At 50.6% G+C, this 18,163-nt stretch overlaps 2 protein-coding genes across 9 annotated transcripts in view; one reads left to right on the top strand and one right to left on the bottom strand.

The window, feature by feature from the left end:
* Window positions 1-202: 202 nt before the first annotated feature.
* Window positions 203-17,320, bottom strand: NOXA1 (NADPH oxidase activator 1). Of its 8 annotated transcripts, none has more exons than XM_052815057.1 (15): window positions 16,768-17,315; window positions 15,191-15,273; window positions 13,502-13,610; window positions 11,165-11,299; window positions 9,983-10,090; window positions 9,195-9,254; window positions 8,568-8,605; window positions 7,737-7,878; window positions 5,142-5,195; window positions 3,810-3,951; window positions 3,632-3,684; window positions 2,548-2,717; window positions 1,744-1,849; window positions 1,533-1,656; window positions 203-1,304 (listed from the first exon to the last, which is right to left on the bottom strand). In XM_052815057.1, the coding sequence occupies exons 1-15, from the start codon at window positions 16,939-16,941 to the stop codon at window positions 1,207-1,209; spliced, it is 1,596 nt and encodes a 531-aa protein (XP_052671017.1). In that variant the 5' UTR covers window positions 16,942-17,315; the 3' UTR covers window positions 203-1,206. The 8 variants fall into 8 exon arrangements, 7 of the variants coding, with proteins under 7 accessions (XP_052671017.1, XP_052671016.1, XP_052671020.1 ...); XM_052815056.1 differs by having other exon boundaries at window positions 2,548-2,720; XM_052815060.1 differs by having other exon boundaries at window positions 3,879-3,951; window positions 16,768-17,314.
* A 242-nt stretch (window positions 17,321-17,562) lies between these two features.
* Window positions 17,563-18,163, top strand: part of EXD3 (exonuclease 3'-5' domain containing 3) — a 295,489-nt gene continuing 294,888 nt past the window's right edge. The window contains exon 1 of the mRNA XM_052815030.1: window positions 17,563-17,639. The gene's annotated coding sequence lies outside the window, so the exon portion shown is untranslated. The remainder of the gene's footprint in view (window positions 17,640-18,163) is intronic.

An 18,163-nucleotide genomic window follows, 5' to 3' on the forward strand; every position in this document is an offset into this window, starting at 1 on the left:
GCCATGGAAGGCAATTGGTGATGGAGAGCAGTGGTGGCCACCTAAACTCTGAGAAGAGGGGTGACCTTACCTGTATCTTGCCCTGTGCAAGATGTGCAAGATTTTTGTAGTATGTGACAGAGTATCTTCCCAAAGACACTGTCAGCTGTCTTTAAAAATATTTACTTGCATATCTCAGCAGAAAAATACAAGTAGAAGTTGATTTAAGAGCTACCAACTCTGGCTCAGGGTTTATTTTATATTCAAGTTACATAGTCCAGCTTTGTCAGACACCAAATCCATAGCAGCTCCAGGCACTTGAGTGTTTTATTTAGATCAGCAGAGCCCAGCACAGCTCAGCTGCAGGAACTGGACAGTCATTTCAGTCCTTCCAGCTCCAGCCACCAGCCCAACACCATGCTGCTCAGCCAGCCCTCTCCCCAGCCCTTCCAAGGCTCTGCCAAAGCGCAGGGCTAGTCTGAGCAGGGGTGTTTCCACAACTACCTCTCCTCTGTGCTGCAAGACCCCTGCCCAGGCAGCATGAAGCAGTAACATCCAGGCAGGACTTAAGGGCTTAAGAAAAGAGCCAAAGGCATCTGGGCTGAGGAATGGTCAGAACCCTTTGGCTCTGGTAGATCCATTTGCTGTGGAAAATGATACAGTGGTCCTAACCCAAGGTGTTATCCCATATACCCCACTGCAGACTGGTTAGAAAAGCCTTTTCAAAGAGCAGCATCTCTCTGTCCGGTAGAGCTAAGGATGTGACCCAAGAGCCTGGGGAACAGGGCTCTGTCTCCTGCTCACAGACAGCTATTCTTGGCTTCATTACAGTGAGGCTCAGGCTTCCCAGCCTGAACTTGAGCAACAAGGGAGAGGCAGTGAAGACCTCCATCCAGAGGAACCTCTTCCCACCCAGCAGTCTGAGCCCCTCAGGTCTGAGCTACCACATGGACATTTCCCACAGCCAAACTCTCCCTTCTCTCTGCCCTGCACAGGCACATCTTTGGCAGTGTAAGCACAGAGGTAAAAATGCCAGGTCTGGGAACAGGCTGTAGAAAATGCTGTTGGACTGCTGGAACTGACCCCATGGGATCTGTGAGTGGGGGACATCCCCTGTCCAGGTTCAGCAGAGCTCCCGGCTGTGCTGGCTGTGGCCCGAATGAGCTGGGTCTGGTGTCTCCCACCCCTTGGAGACAGTCCAGTCAGGCAGGAAAAGGATCCTGTTCGCTATAGGAAGGCAGCACCACAAGTGGTCTGGGTTGCAAAGCATTTGGGGAAGATGCCAGTCTTGCCATCACAGTGTCCTTCGAGCCAGTCCTCATTCACTGGGAAAATGTAAAGGAGCAGAATGAGCCCTGGCCCATATGAATGGGGTTAGCAAGAGTTTTCATGGCTAGAATTTAACTCTGGGCAAAACACAGCACAAGCCTGTACCACCTGAGAGTATGAGCCTGAGACAGCACTGGAGAGGCCATCCATTCCCCAGTCCCTCCCTGCAACAGACTCCAAAAGCCTGCCCCAGTTCAAGCCTGCAGACCAGACCGGAGAGCTACCTTCAGAAAGAACATCCAGCACATCTCCCTTGCTGAACTCCAGGTCCCCTGGTCCCTGCGCAAGGTAAGAGTGTTGGGCCAGCATCCGGTAGAGGACAGGTCTGCCTGAGTGGGAGTCCAAGTCCTACAGGAGAAAGTCAGCATGGAGATTGCAAGGCAAAGCAGAGATTTGAGTCCAGCACAGCAGAGAAGCTTGTCACAGCCCACATACCTGGCAGCAGAGCGTCAGCCTGCCATATGTCAGCTGCTGCCACATCTTTCCCAGATCCTCCTCTCCCGAAACTGCACCAAGTTCTTTGCCATCCGAATGCCTGTAGCTGCAAGGGTTCATTAAGGTGGCTCAAATCATCTCACTTAAAACCAAACTTTGAGGCAAGCCTAGCCCTCTACCATCTTCAGTCTTCAAAGTCCCCTTTGTAAGCCAGCTCTGAGCTTGTCATCTTGCACAATGACATCAGGCCACCCTGCACGCTCAGTGGGCAGAAACAGCACTGTTAGGGAGTGACACTGTCACCTCCTCACACACTTACTTGAGGGGAAGACCCTAAACTCTCCTGACTACACTGACTTTGTCCCCCCAGGGCTGTCATAATCAGGGAGACCTCACCCCAGGACCAACTCCCCAGTTGCTCTGCATTGATCCTAGTGTATCTCAAAGGCTGAGCTGAGCGGGAGAAAATCCAATATACAGCAGCTGCATCTGCACAGACATTTTCCTTCTGTTCGCCCATTTCTTGACCATGGTACAGTTTCCTGGGAAAGATCCTTTGGGCCTCCAAAGCCCATGGAGCACATGCTGTTCTCCAAACCAAAAGCCATGGTAAGGTTAGCCCTGCAAGGAAGTCTGTGTGCTCACATCTTTGCTGAAATTCTGCTAGAGTACTTTGACCCCAGTCCAACATTCCCAGGAGACCAGACGCAGGTCTGTATCCTCAGGGGAATGGCTACTGCCACCCCATCACATACACACTCATGCACTGAGAGTGCCAGAGGGCCTGGCTGTGCTGCAGCGTACCTCAGCTTCCCTCGCTCTGCCTGCTGGCCAAACCGTTCCCTCAGCAGAGCCCGCAGGTCCGGCAGAGACGGCACCTCGCCTGCCCTCACCACCACGGTGCACTCGCAATGCGCTCTCAGCACAACAGGTCTGTCCGTGCTGGATGAAGCTTCTCCGTGGGTCAGTGGGATCTGCTGAGAGATGTGGCACCATAAACAGTCTGGTTATTCAGGACTCTTCATATCAAGAGAGGTGACACAGACACAACCCCTTGGCTCAGTGCTACCTCGTGACAGTAGAGCAGTATCAAAATGCAGATCTGAATTTCAGAGGAGGAACTACAGATTCAAAACCTGGTATCAAATGTTCCTCCCATGACTCAGGAAGCCTGTTTCGGGGTCCGATCGCACAGGTACCTCCCAATCTCAAACCTATATGAGCAGGGCCGCAATTCCTCCAGCCACCTGGAGAGGTGTAGCCAAGTCCCCATGCTCTGCTGCCTTGTCTGAAATACAGCTGACAAAAAATGGCTCCAAAAGCCCTAGAAAGAGGGGTGGCAAAGACAAAGGGAGCAGAGCTGACCTGCAGCTGGCACTGCCAGAGAGGTGCTATCCCCAAGTGGACACAGGAGTGATTCCAGCTCCATCACACACGGTGGTTGATAATGACATGGAGGTGCATCAGAGGACATCATCCCAGAAGAATGCAAATGTGAATAAATTGTGGTACCCTGACCGACAAATGTCACACAGTAGGAGGGGGAAAGGGACAGCAGGTAGTTCAAAGACAGCGCTCTCTTGCAAAATGGGCTGAAGAGTGCGTGCCTGAGAACACTGCTGTGTCTGGGGCTCTTGGCTCCTTGGAGGGTGGCAAAAGGGCACTGCCCTCATAAGACTCAACCGTGGGCTGCCTCACAAAATTGTATGGTCCCAAAGTTGGGAACGGTGGAGGAAAGACCACATGGGAGCCTCTCTTTGGAATGGGAAAATGGACAGAGGACTTTGGGGCAGCTCAGGAATTTTGGAGGGTCTGGCCAGGAATCTTGCACTTTTCACAGCCTTGATCTCTTGAGGCTGTGCCAGCTTCAGCTTGTGAAACACCTTACCTTGAAGTCCGTTTGGGCATCATTTAAAGAGGCATTTTCTCCCCCAGGAGATTCTGCAGAACAAAAAAAGAGCAGAGGAACAGCACCTGCAGTCAGCAGAAGCCCCCAGCAGCTCTTCTGCAACCTGCTAGCACACAGGCAGCCACGGCTGCAGTGGACAACCAGCCTCCCCATGTACCCCTAAAGCAGGGGTGTCTGGGCACAGCTTCATATAACACCCACTGATGTCCCTGGCCCAGGGGACTACCTGGCTTCTGCTTCACATGGAGTCGGCTGGGAGGCACCTGGGCAGGAGGGAGGGGAATCCCATTGCTGATCTTCTGCAACAGAACAGCATCAGAAAGGAGTGAGCAGAAGACACTGGAGACTCGGCAAGGCTGGTGTGCATGACAGACTGTGCAGCCAGCTATAAATTTCTGGGTGTAACCCCAGAGAGGGGCCCAGGGAGATCAGCTCATTAAATGGCTGGACGAGGTGGAGCACTCGGGCTCTTAAATGGTCTCTGCAGCTCTTGTGGGTAGCAGGGGTGATGAGAGGTTTGGTGGAACACTTCCTTGGCGTCCTGCCCCTTGCTGGGTTGGTGCTGGAGCAGAGGGAGGCTGCTCACACTCTGCTGAGGGCTCTCCCCACCATCTGCTGGCTCACCTGGGATCTTGGGCTGGTTCACAGTGAGAAATCCACAGAGCAAATGCCCAAGTGTGTGCTATGGCCAGGTATTCATTGGGGGGGGGGCGGGAATCACAGCAACATCAGAATAACCATGTCCTTCAAAACTCTCTCACAGGAAATAAGGGTCTGAATTGCACCTTTCCACACTGGGTTCAGATGGAAAATGATTGGGATCATGTGTGGATATGCCTGTGGTGGAGACGGGAGATGAAGGAAGTTTTCCTAAGTCGAAGGTGAGGATTTAGGGCTTAGGCATGTGGCCTCAGGGCAAAAAGCGGTGCCTGTTTAAAATATTACTGTCCCACTGCAGGGGATTAACCTACTCTCACTCTGCTAGTGAACTAGAACACATGAACACTCCTCACCTGGTTCTGTGCTACATCTAGTGGCTATAAACATCATGTGAGCAGGCTGGATGAACATGTGCCTCAAGCCCTCAAACTCATCATTGTGTTCCAGTGCCTCAACAAGTTACAGTGGGTCAGGAAAGCCATGGCAGCTGCTCATCTTTGTGTGCTCCATCAGCCCATGGCGGATAAGAGATAACAATACCTAGATCAGCTTGTGATGCAAGCTACTGTGGCTTGGCTATATGTCCAAGCCCCCAGATTTTGCTGTGAAGAGATCTGATGTATATAAAAAAAATAAGCACTTTTCCTGCTTTGAACTCTTCTGTTGTTCCTGTTCAAGAGCACTTGGTCTTCAGTCAAGGTGTCTCAGTGTTTCACACTCTATGTTTCTCTTACACAGTTGTCCTATCCTGTGATAATCTTACAAATAAGTGTCCCATATGTATCTTTTGGTCCCTTCCTCGCCCCTGGTTGCAAGGTTGTCAGCTCACCCATTTATCCATCTTTGAGGCAGGCTCCAGGAGAGAGCTCGGTATGCGCAGCTTCTGTGGGACACAAAGCAGAGCAGGCTGAGACAGGAGCTGCTGCTGTGGCAGATGCAGGCCCAGCCCACCCAGCCCCATCTTCTGTTAGCCCCACTCTGCCCTGCTTTGGCCCTTGCAAACCACCACTGCCTGCTTGCCCTACTGCAACACGAATGTGCCCACCGGGTCGCATATGGTAGCCCATGTGGCTTGTGCTCAGAAATTGCTGAACAAAATCCAATGGTCCTTTTGCATCTTTTTCTGCTGAAAAGCAGTGCTGCTCATTGAGTGGCTGTGATGTAACGGACCAAACACCCACCAAGCCCAACACCCTGCTCCTAAAACAGATGCTTAGGCAGAGAGCAGCAAGGATGTCGAGAGACACCAGTCCAGCAGCATTTCTATGTCTTCTGATAATCACTGCTATAGAGCTATTAATTTCAACTCATCATTGTGAGTAATTATGCTTTTTATTTTTCCCAGTGTCTATTATTTTCATAGAATCACACAATAGTTTGGATTGGAAAGGACCTTAAAGATTATCTAGTTCCAACCCCCCTGCAACGGGCAGGGACAACTCCCACTAGACCAGGTTGCTCAAAGCCCCATCCAACCTGGCCTTGAACACTTCCAGGTATGGGGCATCCACAACTTCTCTGGGCAACCTGTTCCAGTGTCTCACCACCCTCACAATAAATAATTTTTTCCTAATATCTAATCTAAATCTACCCTCTTTCAGTTTAAAACCACTACCCCTCATCCTATCACTACACTCCCTGTTAGAGTCCCTCCCCATCTTTCCTGTAGGCCCCCTTTAAGTACTGGCAGGCTGCTATAAGGTGTCCCCAGAGCCTTCTCTTCTCCAGGCTGAACAACTGCAACTCCTCAGCCTGTCCTCATAGGAGAGGTGCTCCAGCCCTCTGATCATCTTTGTGGCCCTCCTCTGGACTCGCTCCAACAGGTCCATGTCCTTCTTATGATGGGGGCCCCCACATGTGAACGCAGTATTCCAGGTGGGGTCTCACCAGAGCAGAGTAGAGGGGGACAATCACCTCCCTTGACCTGCTGGTCATGCTTCTTTTGATGCAGCCCAGAATGCGATTGTCTTTCTGGGCTGTGAGTCCACATTGCTGGCTCATGTTCAGTTTTTCATCCACTAATACCCCCAAGTCCTTCTCCTCAGGGCTGCTCTCAATCCACTCATCTCCCAGCCTGTATTTATGCTTGGGATTGCCCTAACCCATGTGCAGGACCTTGTACTTGGCCTTGTTGAGCTTCATGAGGTTTGCACAGACCCACCTCTCTAGCCTGTTAAGGTGCCTGTAGATGGCATCCCTTCCCTCCGACATGTCGACTGCACCGCACAGCTTGGTGTTGTCAGCAAACTTGCTGAGGGTGCACTCAATCCCGCTGTGTCACTGACAAAGATGTTAAACGGCGCCAGTCCCAATACCAACCCCTGAGAAATGCCACTCGTCACTTGCCACTTTACCTTTTTTGACTTTGAATTTCATCTGTCACTGCACTGAGCAGTCAACCAGTACATTCAAATACTTCTGTAACTGTTTATTGTTAGCTCCAGGTACTTCAGGCTATGCTGAATGGTTTGATTGTCTGTCATGGCACATGGTCACCTTAAGAAGCACTATATCACTACCCCTATTACTGTATCACTTATGAATATGCTAAATGTTTAGGTCACAACAGATTCTCTGTACGGACATCCTTTAGAAAACAGAAATAAAGAAAAACCTGTTCATTTATGCCCACCCTTTATTTCTATATTTTTAACCTGTTATCAGTCCTCAGAGCACTGCCTCTCTTGCTCACACAGCTCACTGTTTTTTTTAGTGGTCTTGTGAAGAATCTTTTGACTTTTTTTGGAAATATAGGCAGATAATACATTCACTGGCTCAACCTAATCCAGGTATGCACTGGCTCTTTCAAAGAACTTAAGTAGACATATGAGAAATGGCTTCTGTCAACAAAAGATTTTCCATGTTGTCATATTTATCTGTTTCCATTCAATCTGTTTACACTACAGTTCCCTAGTCTGCATAAAGATGTCAGATTTGCTGGACTAATTCCTTAGGTCTTCTCTAGGGCCCTTTATAAAACCTGTCTGCACAGCTGAAACCCTCCCAAATCCTTCCCAAAGTTAAATTAACAGAGGCAATCCACACCAGGTAAGGACCAACCTGTCTCCTCAGCTCCGTTAGAGCTCTCAGGTGACAAATACTGCTTTAAATAGTGGTCCTTGGTGAGCTCTGTTATCCTACACAATTCTACAACAGGATTCTGTGTGGTGGAGAGCACAAGGGCCTAAAAAGATGTGGAGCTACAGAGATGAATGACAGAAGCCAGTGGGAGCCAAGTATCAGAGAAATCCATGGTTAGCAACTGGTCTGTGGAAATGAGCTCCTGAACTCATCCTCTGCTCTGCAGTGCTAGAAGTGGGTCCCCAAGGAATGTGCTCAGAGGATTGCAGCAGCTCCTCTTTACAGGCAGGGCTGTGGTCTCTGCTGGTGGGGATGGGCTGGAAAGCCCACCCATTTTCCTTACCTGTCCATCGTGTATGACCGTAGCCCAGCCATCCACTCCTCTCGCCAGCACAAAGACCAAACTGCTGGCTTTCACTGCCAACTTCTCCGAGTCCTCAGGGTAATAATGGGACAAAACTCGATAGTAGCCTGACTCACTGTCTCTGGAAAGAAAGAATAAGAGCACCTTTACTAACCCTGGAGTTCTGGTGCTGGATGGCTTTGATCCAGAACATTGCATGGATCCAAACTGGCACATGCCAAAAGTTTCAGGTGTTGGGAAATTATGATTTCCATTGTTACTCTTTGGTCCAACTGGGAACAAAAGGAGCTTGGAAAACACCTATTTCCCAAATGCAACTGCCCCATTTCTCCAGATCAAAACAATTATTAAACTCAGCCCTGAAGTACTGCTGTTACAGTATCACCAAAACAAATGATTTTCATGTTTTTTGAACCGAGGCTGATTTTGGCTCAGCAGAGCAGGGCCGGGAGTGAGTATTTGGAAGCCTTGTCCTGGGAACTAGGATGGGACAGCTGAGCATCCTCTGCCACAGACCTGGGCAGGCCCCACAAACTCTCTGCTTCCATTCCCCAACCATGGCATGATCTATGCCTGTCTCCCAAGACTATTGAATCAACTCCTGCAAACTGCCCTGAGATTCTTGCACGAGAGATGCCACTGAACTGCAGCCACACAAGCCTTTGCATGTTTGTCATTCACTCCACCCTTGGTGAGAAGTGGGTGTGGATCCCACAGAGTCTTCAGACAAAGACATCAGAGAACAAAACACGACCTTCTGAACAGAAATATCGAGAGGAGAGTTGGACCAAAGTGGAACTGAACACTTACCGCAGAGCATCAGCACTGGGTTCATAAAAGCCCTGTTTCTGTGGGAGGAACAACAGCATCTATTTATAACGGTACCTTATACAGCAACTGTGCCACCTTTATTACTGTCCCTCTGAATACCACAGTGTGGTATTCTGTTTTTACTTTTGACCACGTTTGTCACACCACAGCACCCAGACAGAAGTCTGCTGCTCCACACCTTACCAGGATGTACCTTCTATTTCTCCCCCTCCCTCTTTGTCCCATCAGGAGGTGAGTAACAACATCTTTTCCCCTACCCCTGGTTCTAAGAAACTCATATTACAGTGCAAGGCAGCCATGCTTATGCTGACAAATTTACTAAAGTGCTGGGCAAATGCGTGTTGAGCATAGCAAAGTCTCCACTGCTGTTTTGACATAGCAAAGAGACAAAAATGCATCTTCAAAGGGTTGGAGACTCACACCACTGAGTCCCTTCCAGCTAGTGCTGAAGCCTACCACCTGGCTTTGAGCGGCCCCATGGATCTAGTCTGACACTGTACATTTTGTTTCAACAGTATTTCTTACCCTGATGGTGTTAGGATCTGAGGCCCTACCTAGAGCTCCATGACAGCTTCATTCCTCCTTTCACAGCTATGTCCTGCTCACCTGAGGCCTGAGAGGCTCGAAGCCAATGTACTCATCATTGGGAATGATGGATGAGATCACCTGTTGGAGGACAAAGTAATGACTGAATCCAGACTGGATGAAGAGACTCTCAAACTTCATGCAAGGTTATCTGCTCAGACCCGTTTCCTTCTGACATCCTAAGGTCAGGCATAAAGTAGAGCCATACACATAGTGGAAAAAGTAGAGCTGGATTCCCAAAACAGCTTCAGCAGTTCGTGTCCCTCTTTCCAAGGTTTCTTTAAAAGTATGTGAATGAATTACTTTCCCTTTCCTTTATTCATGTTGGAGCTCTCTGGCCTGTGGCGCTTCTGCTGACTGCACTGGTCACAGAAGGGATCAGAGAAATTCTCTGTTGACTTGCATTAAGGGATTTGTCTCCCAAGAGCCTGCCTGTCCCACTGGCAACGCAGTAGCGAGTAGGAGCATGCTGGAAGAATGTGCCCCTCTTGAAAATGTCATTGTCAGCAAAAGGACAACCACAGCGTTCCATAAGTACCTGCTCAGCTTTTTCAGAGTTTAAAGTGACCAAGACTGGGAAGGTTTTTTAGCACCAAAGTACATTTTTGATAGAAGAGGTGGCAAATGTAACAAATTTTGGCTTCTGTGTCCCAGATGCCTTGACTGGCTGCAAGCCCTGACAATCCTGCTCTTCGGTCTCCACCAGCACAATGATCAGTGGAGTGGCCAACACTAATACTCTCTGGAGATGTCAGAAGGTGGGATTTTAATCTGCTTGCTGTTAATCTTAACAATTACATGCCTGTTACCTTCGGTTTACCCAGGAAATCTTTTGAATCCAGCTGTTCGACTTCCTTCTTTCGTGGTCTGAAAAATTCCCCAAGAGGAACTTGCATGGGCTCTAAAAACAGATGGTCCTAGGGCAGGGAAAGCAGATAAGGGGAAAGCCATCAGATAATATTAAATGAAACATAACAGCAGTGAAAAGCAAATATAGCTTCCCTGTGTGTGCAAGATCAGCTCCAGGAAGACATTGGGGCAAAAATTATGGCTGTGAACTTGAAAAAGGTCACTCAGGTTTAACAAGCACTTGCAAACTAAGAGCTTAGCAGCCACTACCCAGTGTTGAGTCAAAGACTAATTCTGTTGGCGTGGGGTGGGTGGGAAGAGAGGGCAGTGGAGTAAGGTTTATTAAACAAATCTTCTAAGCAGTTTTTCTATTTGACTTCAAATGTTTTTTTCTCCTCTGTTCAACCACTGAGTAGCATGCTAATAGCAAATATAAATAATACACTCATGCAAAGCACAAACATGATGCTAGAAGAGATGATCAGATTAAAAAAAAGTGATCAGCTCTTAGAAAGGATACAAATAAGATAAGGCAGTATGGAGGTAGCAAAATAATGAACCCTCCAGAAGAGTAAATCAGAGATCTGCAAGTCATTCCTGATCATAAAAGAGTCAACAGGAAACTATTTAGAACCAACCCTGGAAACACTTTTACACTCTACTTAAGCTCTAAAAGTGATTGTCATTAATATCTGAACTGCTGCCAATTGTTACGGAGGCCAAAGGGACTCAAAAAAGTCAGCCTGTCATGAAAAGGAACACCCTCCAAATCTGCACTCGCAGGGGTTCTGCACTTAAACACTGCATAAGGCAACTTGTTTTACATTACAAGTATGAATAGAACTAAGCTCCTGAACAGCAGGGACTAGAAAGCAACCTCCCCAACCTGAGAGGTTATCTGATAATTCTCCACTATGGTGTTTCTCTGCTATGAAGCACCTGGGGGTGATGGAGTTACTTGATTAGCTGAAGCACTAATTTGGTAGAGCATCACATGCAAATGGCTTAGACTCTGTTACCAGGTGACCAAACAGATGGGTAGACAAGAAAACCCAAACACAGAACAATTAGCACATTCTTATCTCATATTTCTCAACTTAAGTCCAACACACATACCCAGGAACTCATTGAGGTGGTGTTACCTGCACACGCTCAAGGGCCAGGTCCAGGATTGCTGTCCTTCCTTCAGGTCTCCATACAACAGCCTTATCTAGGGTGACTCTGGCCTCCTGCCACTGCTGCAGCCGGCACTGCGCTGCTGCAGTGCTGTACAGCACCTGGAGCAGGAAAGGAGGGAGCAGAACTCAGAGGGCTGAGACCAAGCAGACACCCAACACGACTTACTGAATTCAGCCAAGAAACAGAGACCAAGCACTGAAACACCACAGGTATAGCAAGAGCCCCAATCTACTCCCCACTGGCCACAGGAAAGGCACTCTGACCAGCACAGCTGAAAAAACTTCATAATCAGAGTGGAAAAAAATAAAAGCTGTACCTGCAGGCTAGCTGCTGGGTGTGCTAGAGGTGCTGGCTCTGTTCAAGGCAAGGAGGGGCATGGGGAACACCAGATGAAGACTCTGGTACCACATAAGTTTTAATCTTATCCTTCCTGCATCTGAAAGGCCAGGAAGGATTTTCTTGGGTTTCTTTCTGCATGCAACTAGGTAATATTTTTTGTTGTGCAGAGCAATTCTGACTCCCTTTCACTGCAAAATAACTTAACTGAAACTATTTCACATTGTAGTGGGCTGTGAATGTGCAAATTTTCAGCTGTAGCTTGTTACCCTTTAGCAGCATGTAAGTATGTTCAGTGGTGAAGTGGCAAAGTGTGGGAGTATTACAGACTGCCTTGATCTACACACTGAATTAAGAGTGGGAGATCTCCTGTCACTGGCCAACAGTCAGTGTATGGAAAAGCTGCTGGCCTACAAGGTGGAAATGTGTCCTAAGAGACTCACTATCAGATAGCTTGCTATCTTACATGATAGGGTTATCAGCCTATAAATTGCTTTGTGGTATCTGGATGCAAGCAGTGCTTGGGACAGAGGTGCAGCTAATAGGATGCTTTCTCTTTACTCCTTAATCACAACAGCAGAAGACTGCTGTTTGGTGGGGATGGGGAACGGCAGTCCTGAACATCTTACAGGAACTGCAGAGGTAATCCCTCTTAGAGAGGCAAGGCAGCAGTTCTCACTCAGGAGTGCTCTAACCTTGAAAGTGGCAAGTATTTCTGAATACAGCATATCTCCCTAGAGAAGATTAGATGCAGCATGTGAGAGGCCATGCATGGGGAAAGCTGATGGCACAGTTCTGCAGGAGGATTATGTTTGTGTATTTTGAAAAATGAGCTGCAGGTAGATGTAAGACTGAGATACATTTGAATCAGGATGCAAATCCTGAGTCTGGAGTGCCAGCACAGTGAGAGCACATGTCCTGGCAATGCCTAGAGCACGCAGAGTGAGGGACTGTGTGTTCACGCCAGAAGGGGTACCAACCTCCTCTGGATGGCCTCCGGGCACTCCTGCAGCCCTGCACCTTTCAAAGGGAACTTATTGTTTCTAAGTGTGTGTGAGCTCAGAGAAGGCAGTGCTGTGGCACTGAAACTGTTAAAAACAATGAGGTTTGGATGTCAAGGACAGCTTCTTCCTGCCAGGTATAAGCTGCATGAACATTGACCGAGACTGAATGATGGATTTCTGGGCATGCTTGACTTGAGTTACACAATGACTCCTCACTCCTGCAGAAGTAAAGAATTAAATACTCCTTCCTGTATCTGCTTTTCGGTCTGTGTGTGTGTGGACTCAGGACAGAAGACAAAATGAACCCTTGCAATAAAGCACAGTTTCTAGGGTCTTTTACATTCCAAATATTACAAATATTTACAATCAATTCAGACTTAGATCTTTTTTGAACAGGATGTGGCAGGTTGACTCCCTGTAACAGTGTTAAGAGCTGCAGAGTGAAGTGTTACAGAAGCAAAACACAGCTTGCAGCCCAGTGTGTAAGTTTAGACACAGAGATAATGTTAAGACCAGTTGCTACAGTTGGAAAGACAGGCTTTCATGCACATAAGTTTTAGTCTTCATTATAGACCAATTTTGTTCCCATCTGTCTATACTCCAACCTATTTCAGCTTTTAGAGCTGAGGAGTTCACAAAACTTACATGCATATTTACACACATGTAAGTGTAAATATTACATGGATAGATAAGCTAAAAAAGCCCAATATGCACATTCCTGTGCATCTGCTCTGAACAATTTTACTTTTCAAGCTGTGTAATTTGCTAAACTCTTCAGAGATGACATTGTTTTATGACTTTTATAATTAAGTTCCTTTATTAAAAAAAAGTGCAAGCAGAAATTTTTACTGTTCTAATGTACTGCCTTGAGAAGCTCTTGGGTTACTAATGCCTACTGCTGAAGACCTGATGAATACCCCCAACAGAGGGGAAGGACTGCTGAGACAGGTTGACTCTTACCTCCCATGCATAGAGTATGTGCCTCAGCCCCAGCTGCTTGTAATCAATGAAGGGATTTTTTCTTAGATGACTGAAGGCCATATGATAGTCAGAGAGAGCTTCTTCGTACCTACAATGCAGAGATTGCAGAAGAAACTGAGACTAAAAAAGCTGAAGACTGTAAGAAGTTCAAAAATCAAGCTAGCAAAAACCCATGTATTCTTCTCTATAGCCTGACAGAGGAGAGCTGCACCAGAGATGCGTGCCATCTTGTGATCACAGACAATTCCCTGTCCTCTCCTTGTTGGTAGTTAGTACAAAATGAACGTGGTGTGTCTCTCATGAACAGTAGGTTTTGATACCTGAAATAGTCGCAATTCCAAGGAGGAGAAAATGTAAAGAACAGAGATTAACAAATGCTGTGAGCTCCTTGCCCAGCTTGCTGCTGGAAGTTTTGTCCCAGCAGATGTCTCGGGGGAGAAGCAAGGGCTGGGAAAACCCTGCTGATGGTGAGCAGTGAGTGTACATGCATGGCCAGAGCAATGCAAGCAGAAATTTAGAGAAACTCTAAGGATAAGCAGTGAATTAAGTCTGAATTTACACCAGCTGTGCAACTGAACTCAAAACAGGTTCCCCCTGAGGCTGCAGGTGGTGAAAGGAAGGGTCCAGGAAGGTCTATGCAGTGGTCACCCGACCAAGAACCAGTGAGCACAGCCAAGAGAAGGTACCCAGGTGGACGTGGGTGGCTGGGAGCAGCATCTGATGAGGGAAGGAGCCATGGGGTGCTGGTGGCCATCACCTCCTTGGGCATGAGGCAGGTCTGCCAGCTGTGCCGCCCTGACCTGCTGCACAGTGTGTGTGCTCAGGGCAGCCTTGCTCCGCTTCTGCCAGCTGCAGCACAGTGCCGGGAGCAGAGCAGAGCAGCTCCAGCATGCTGGCCAGTGCTCTACCATCCCTGACTGCAGCTCTGCTGGCAGAAGCACAGAGCGTGTAGCTGCTTGACTGGCTGGCTGTGAGTGTAGAACTTCTCACTTTAACTCCCTCCCAGAAATATAGTAATTTTGTAGAAATTAAGGTCTGGAAAATATGGGGAAAATAACAGGAAAGAGAATAACTGAACTTCGAAGGTAAGAAGGGACCTGTAAAATCCTCCACCCACCTCTCTGAGCAGGATGTCACTGTGATTTAACCATGGAAATAATGACTAATCAATCCCATGACACTAGTGGAGCAACATTAAATCAGTGAGATTGGATCAGGCCCACAAAATCAGCTGTCAGCAGAGAGTGAGAGTCAGACACTCTGGGCAGACTGCATTTTTAGGAAGGCCAGACTCACGTGTACCATGTGAAGATACACCAAACAGTGCAATTACATTTTTTTCATTCCCAAAGAAAATCTGAATGGTAATGTAACCTCCTAGCAGCCCTGCATACAGGAGCAGCTTCTTTCTCTGTGTGTATGGGAGAGTCATGTCATATATTAGCCACCCCTGGTTCCCCAGAGTTGTGCAGCTTGTATCTCCTCAGCCTTACCAGACATAAGACTTGCTGACCTGTGACACAGTTTACAAGGCCAAACTGGACCTTATGAACTGTTTAAGATTGCTGGAAGAACTGAATTTTAGAATTATAGAATCATTTAGGTTTAGGAATAAAGAATGACTAAAAGGAGAAAACCGAAGATGAAATGGACACGCGCCTCACTTACATTTCCAGCTGCAGATGGACAAACCCTCTCTGAAAGAAGCCAACAGCTAGGGAGTTGTCCTTTGTGACGGTTTTATCAAATGACTAAGGAGAAAAACACAGACATATCCCAAAGATCAGTTAGGATCTCTCCTATCGATGCCTGGGTATATTCACCCAGACAGCCATGACCAAGCTGTGCTTGCACTGGGCACAGAAGCCATCCTTGGGCTCGTGACCAGCTCCTCTGGACTGACCAGCGCAGGGCTGCAATCCAAGCCCAGGGGCAGGAGACAGCTCCAAGTCATCTTTCAGGTCTTGGCTCTGTATGAACTCAGCTTCTGGTTTTTGCCCTTCTTTGGTAAAATGGACTGGACATAAATGAGCTGTTTGCCATCTGGCACCTTGTAATGGGAAAACTGTGTTGCCTGGAGTAGAGTTTGCCCTGACAGTGGGAGCAGCAGGACTAGTCAGGCTGGGGAAGGCTGATTGAAGCAGCCTACAGTGATGAGTACATGAAAGGGTGCAAGGGAGGGAGCTGAACAGCTTCACACAATGCACCTGTAAGTCAATATTTCTGGTCATTTCACAGCTAAATACAGGCAAGTATTAGCAAAGCTGGTAGCAGCTTGTGGCTGCTGGTTCAAAGTAACACTGTGCTGGGAAAACTGTCTTAAAGTCTTTCTGAGAAAGCTAGGAGGTGTGCTCTTTCGCTTATCATTGCAAAGAGATGGCATGTAGATAATGAACCAAGCCTGAAACCCCAGACTTTCCTGATACTGCCTAGACAGGGATAGCATTGCAGGAGTGAAAATATGTTGCAGGTGGTCAGGCAGTGACTGCGCCTCTCGGTGAGGTGGCAGCTGGCTTCTCCCGTGACTCCAACAGCACAACTTGCTTTAACAGTCTGCTTTACTGTGCTATAAAAGAGAAAAAATAAACAACCAACTGTTGACCTACGCGGAAGTATAGCCAAGCTTCTTCCCAGTCAGTGCCCATTCACTGGGGCTAAAAAGTCTGCCTTGGGCACCGTCGTGCCGTGCTCACTGTTGTCCCTTATAGCCGCTGCCCAGCCCAGTGCTCCATGGCTCTGCCCCGGCCTCTCCAGCACAGCCGGAGCTGCTCTTTATGCTATTTAAGAAACAGCTTGTATGCATCTCCTCGCTGCGCAGCTGACGGAGAGACAGACAGACGCGCAGACATGCTAGGTGCCGTCATAAAAAGGCTTTCCCTCAGGGCGCTCGCCCGCCCGCAGCAGCGCAGGCAGGTGCCCTCCCTCTCCAAAGGGCGGCGGTTTTCCAGCACAGCGGTTTCTTTTGGGCGGTCCCGACCGCTCCTGCGGCACCGTCCGGGGCCGCGGCGGCTGCAGGGCTCCTCGTTCTGTGTCCGCCACCGCTCCCGTTCCTGCCGTTAGCTGGACGTGCAGGATAAGAAACGCTGGATCTGAATGCGTTTGAGTTTCAGCATCGTTCCCTCAAAAACCGAAAGGGGACAGTCGGGCCGCCCGCTCCGGCGCGTCCCTCCTTGGGGCTGTCCCCGCCCCGAGGAGCCGGCTCGCCCCCGGCCCCCGGCCCCAACCTGCCCCGCGGCCCCGCTCACCCGCAGGGCCTCCTCGGGCCTCCCCGCCAGCAGCTGCACGCAGCCCATGTTGAAACAGATCCTGGACGGCGGCTCCGGGATGCCGGCGAAGATATCCAGGGCGGCGTCCCAGTCCCCGCCGTCGGCCGCCAGCACGCCCTCATGCCAGCGCCTCACCAGCTCCCGGTACGCCATGGCCCGCGGCTCCCCGGGCTCTGCCGGGCGCCCGGCGGGGCCTCACCTGCCCGGCGGGGGGGCGCGGCCCCTGGGCGGGGAAGCGGGCGGACGAGGAAGTCCCGGGGGCCGCCTCCGCCCGCATCCCCGCCTTTCCCCCGGGGCTGCCGGGCGGGGAAGCGGCCCACCGGGATACGGACCCCCGCGGAAGGCGGGCCCGGCACGTCTGGGGGAGAGAGGCGAGGTCCGAGGCCGTCCCACCGAGGGGATGCAGTGAAGGGCAACTGAAAAGCCGCCAGAAGAAAGCCCCTGGCAGAGCAGCGCGCGGCCCGGACTGGCACAGCCCGTAATGCCGGTCTGGGGCTTTTGCAATCAAGATCGTTAGTCTCGCTGCCATACGGGAGCGCGCGTTAGCTACGTCAAGTACGGTAGGCGTCCCGGGCGCCGCCGCGCTCTGGTAAATACGGTAAATCCCTCCTGCGCCGGCCCCGCCCCGCCCGCTGAGGCGCCGCCCCGCCACTCGGGGCTCGCAGCGTTGCCACGGGCGACACCGCCCCCTGCAGGCGGCTGAGCTCCGGTGCCCCGGAAAAAGAGGGCCGATGAGGGCGCGGGGCTGGGCACGGGAGGTTCCGGGCACGGAGCGGAGGGAGCGGGCGCCACGGGGAATATTTCGAGCGACGCCTCCGGAGTTCCCGTCGCCGCTTCCGGGTCGGTGCCAGGTGAGTGGCAGGAGCCGGCGGCTGCCCCGGGGCGGCTCCGGGCCGGGCTGCGGCTCGGCGGAGGCCCGGAGCCGCCGCTGGGCCCGGTTCCCCGCGCAGCCCCGGGGGGGGGGGGGGGGAAGCGCAGCCCGGCCCGGCCCGGCCCGGCCCGGCCCGGCCCGGCCCGGCGCAGCGGACTTTGAGCCTCAGGAGCCCGAGAGGAGCGGTGGGCGGGGCGGGCGGGACCGCTCCGGGTGTACGCACTTCGCAGCCGAAATAAAGCCACGAAGCGTCTCTCGGTGTCCCCGGGTGGGGCCTTCCCGGCGGAGCCGCGCGCGGGCCGCGCACCTGCCGCTATTTGCGGCCGCCGGGGCGCTGAGGGGGGAGGCTGCGGGCCCGCCCCGCAGCGCCGGCGTTTGAAGCGGCCCCCCCGGGCCTCGGCCGGGGGTCCCGCTGCCCGCCCCCCCCCCTTCTCCTGCCGGTGGCCCCCGGGCCGAGGGGACCCCGCCTGAGGCACGGCGGGAGCCGGCCGGCGCCGGGCCGCC

The sequence above is a fragment of the Harpia harpyja genome, chromosome 19, assembly GCF_026419915.1.
Source record: "Harpia harpyja isolate bHarHar1 chromosome 19, bHarHar1 primary haplotype, whole genome shotgun sequence".
Classification (NCBI taxonomy): Eukaryota; Metazoa; Chordata; class Aves; order Accipitriformes; family Accipitridae; genus Harpia; species Harpia harpyja.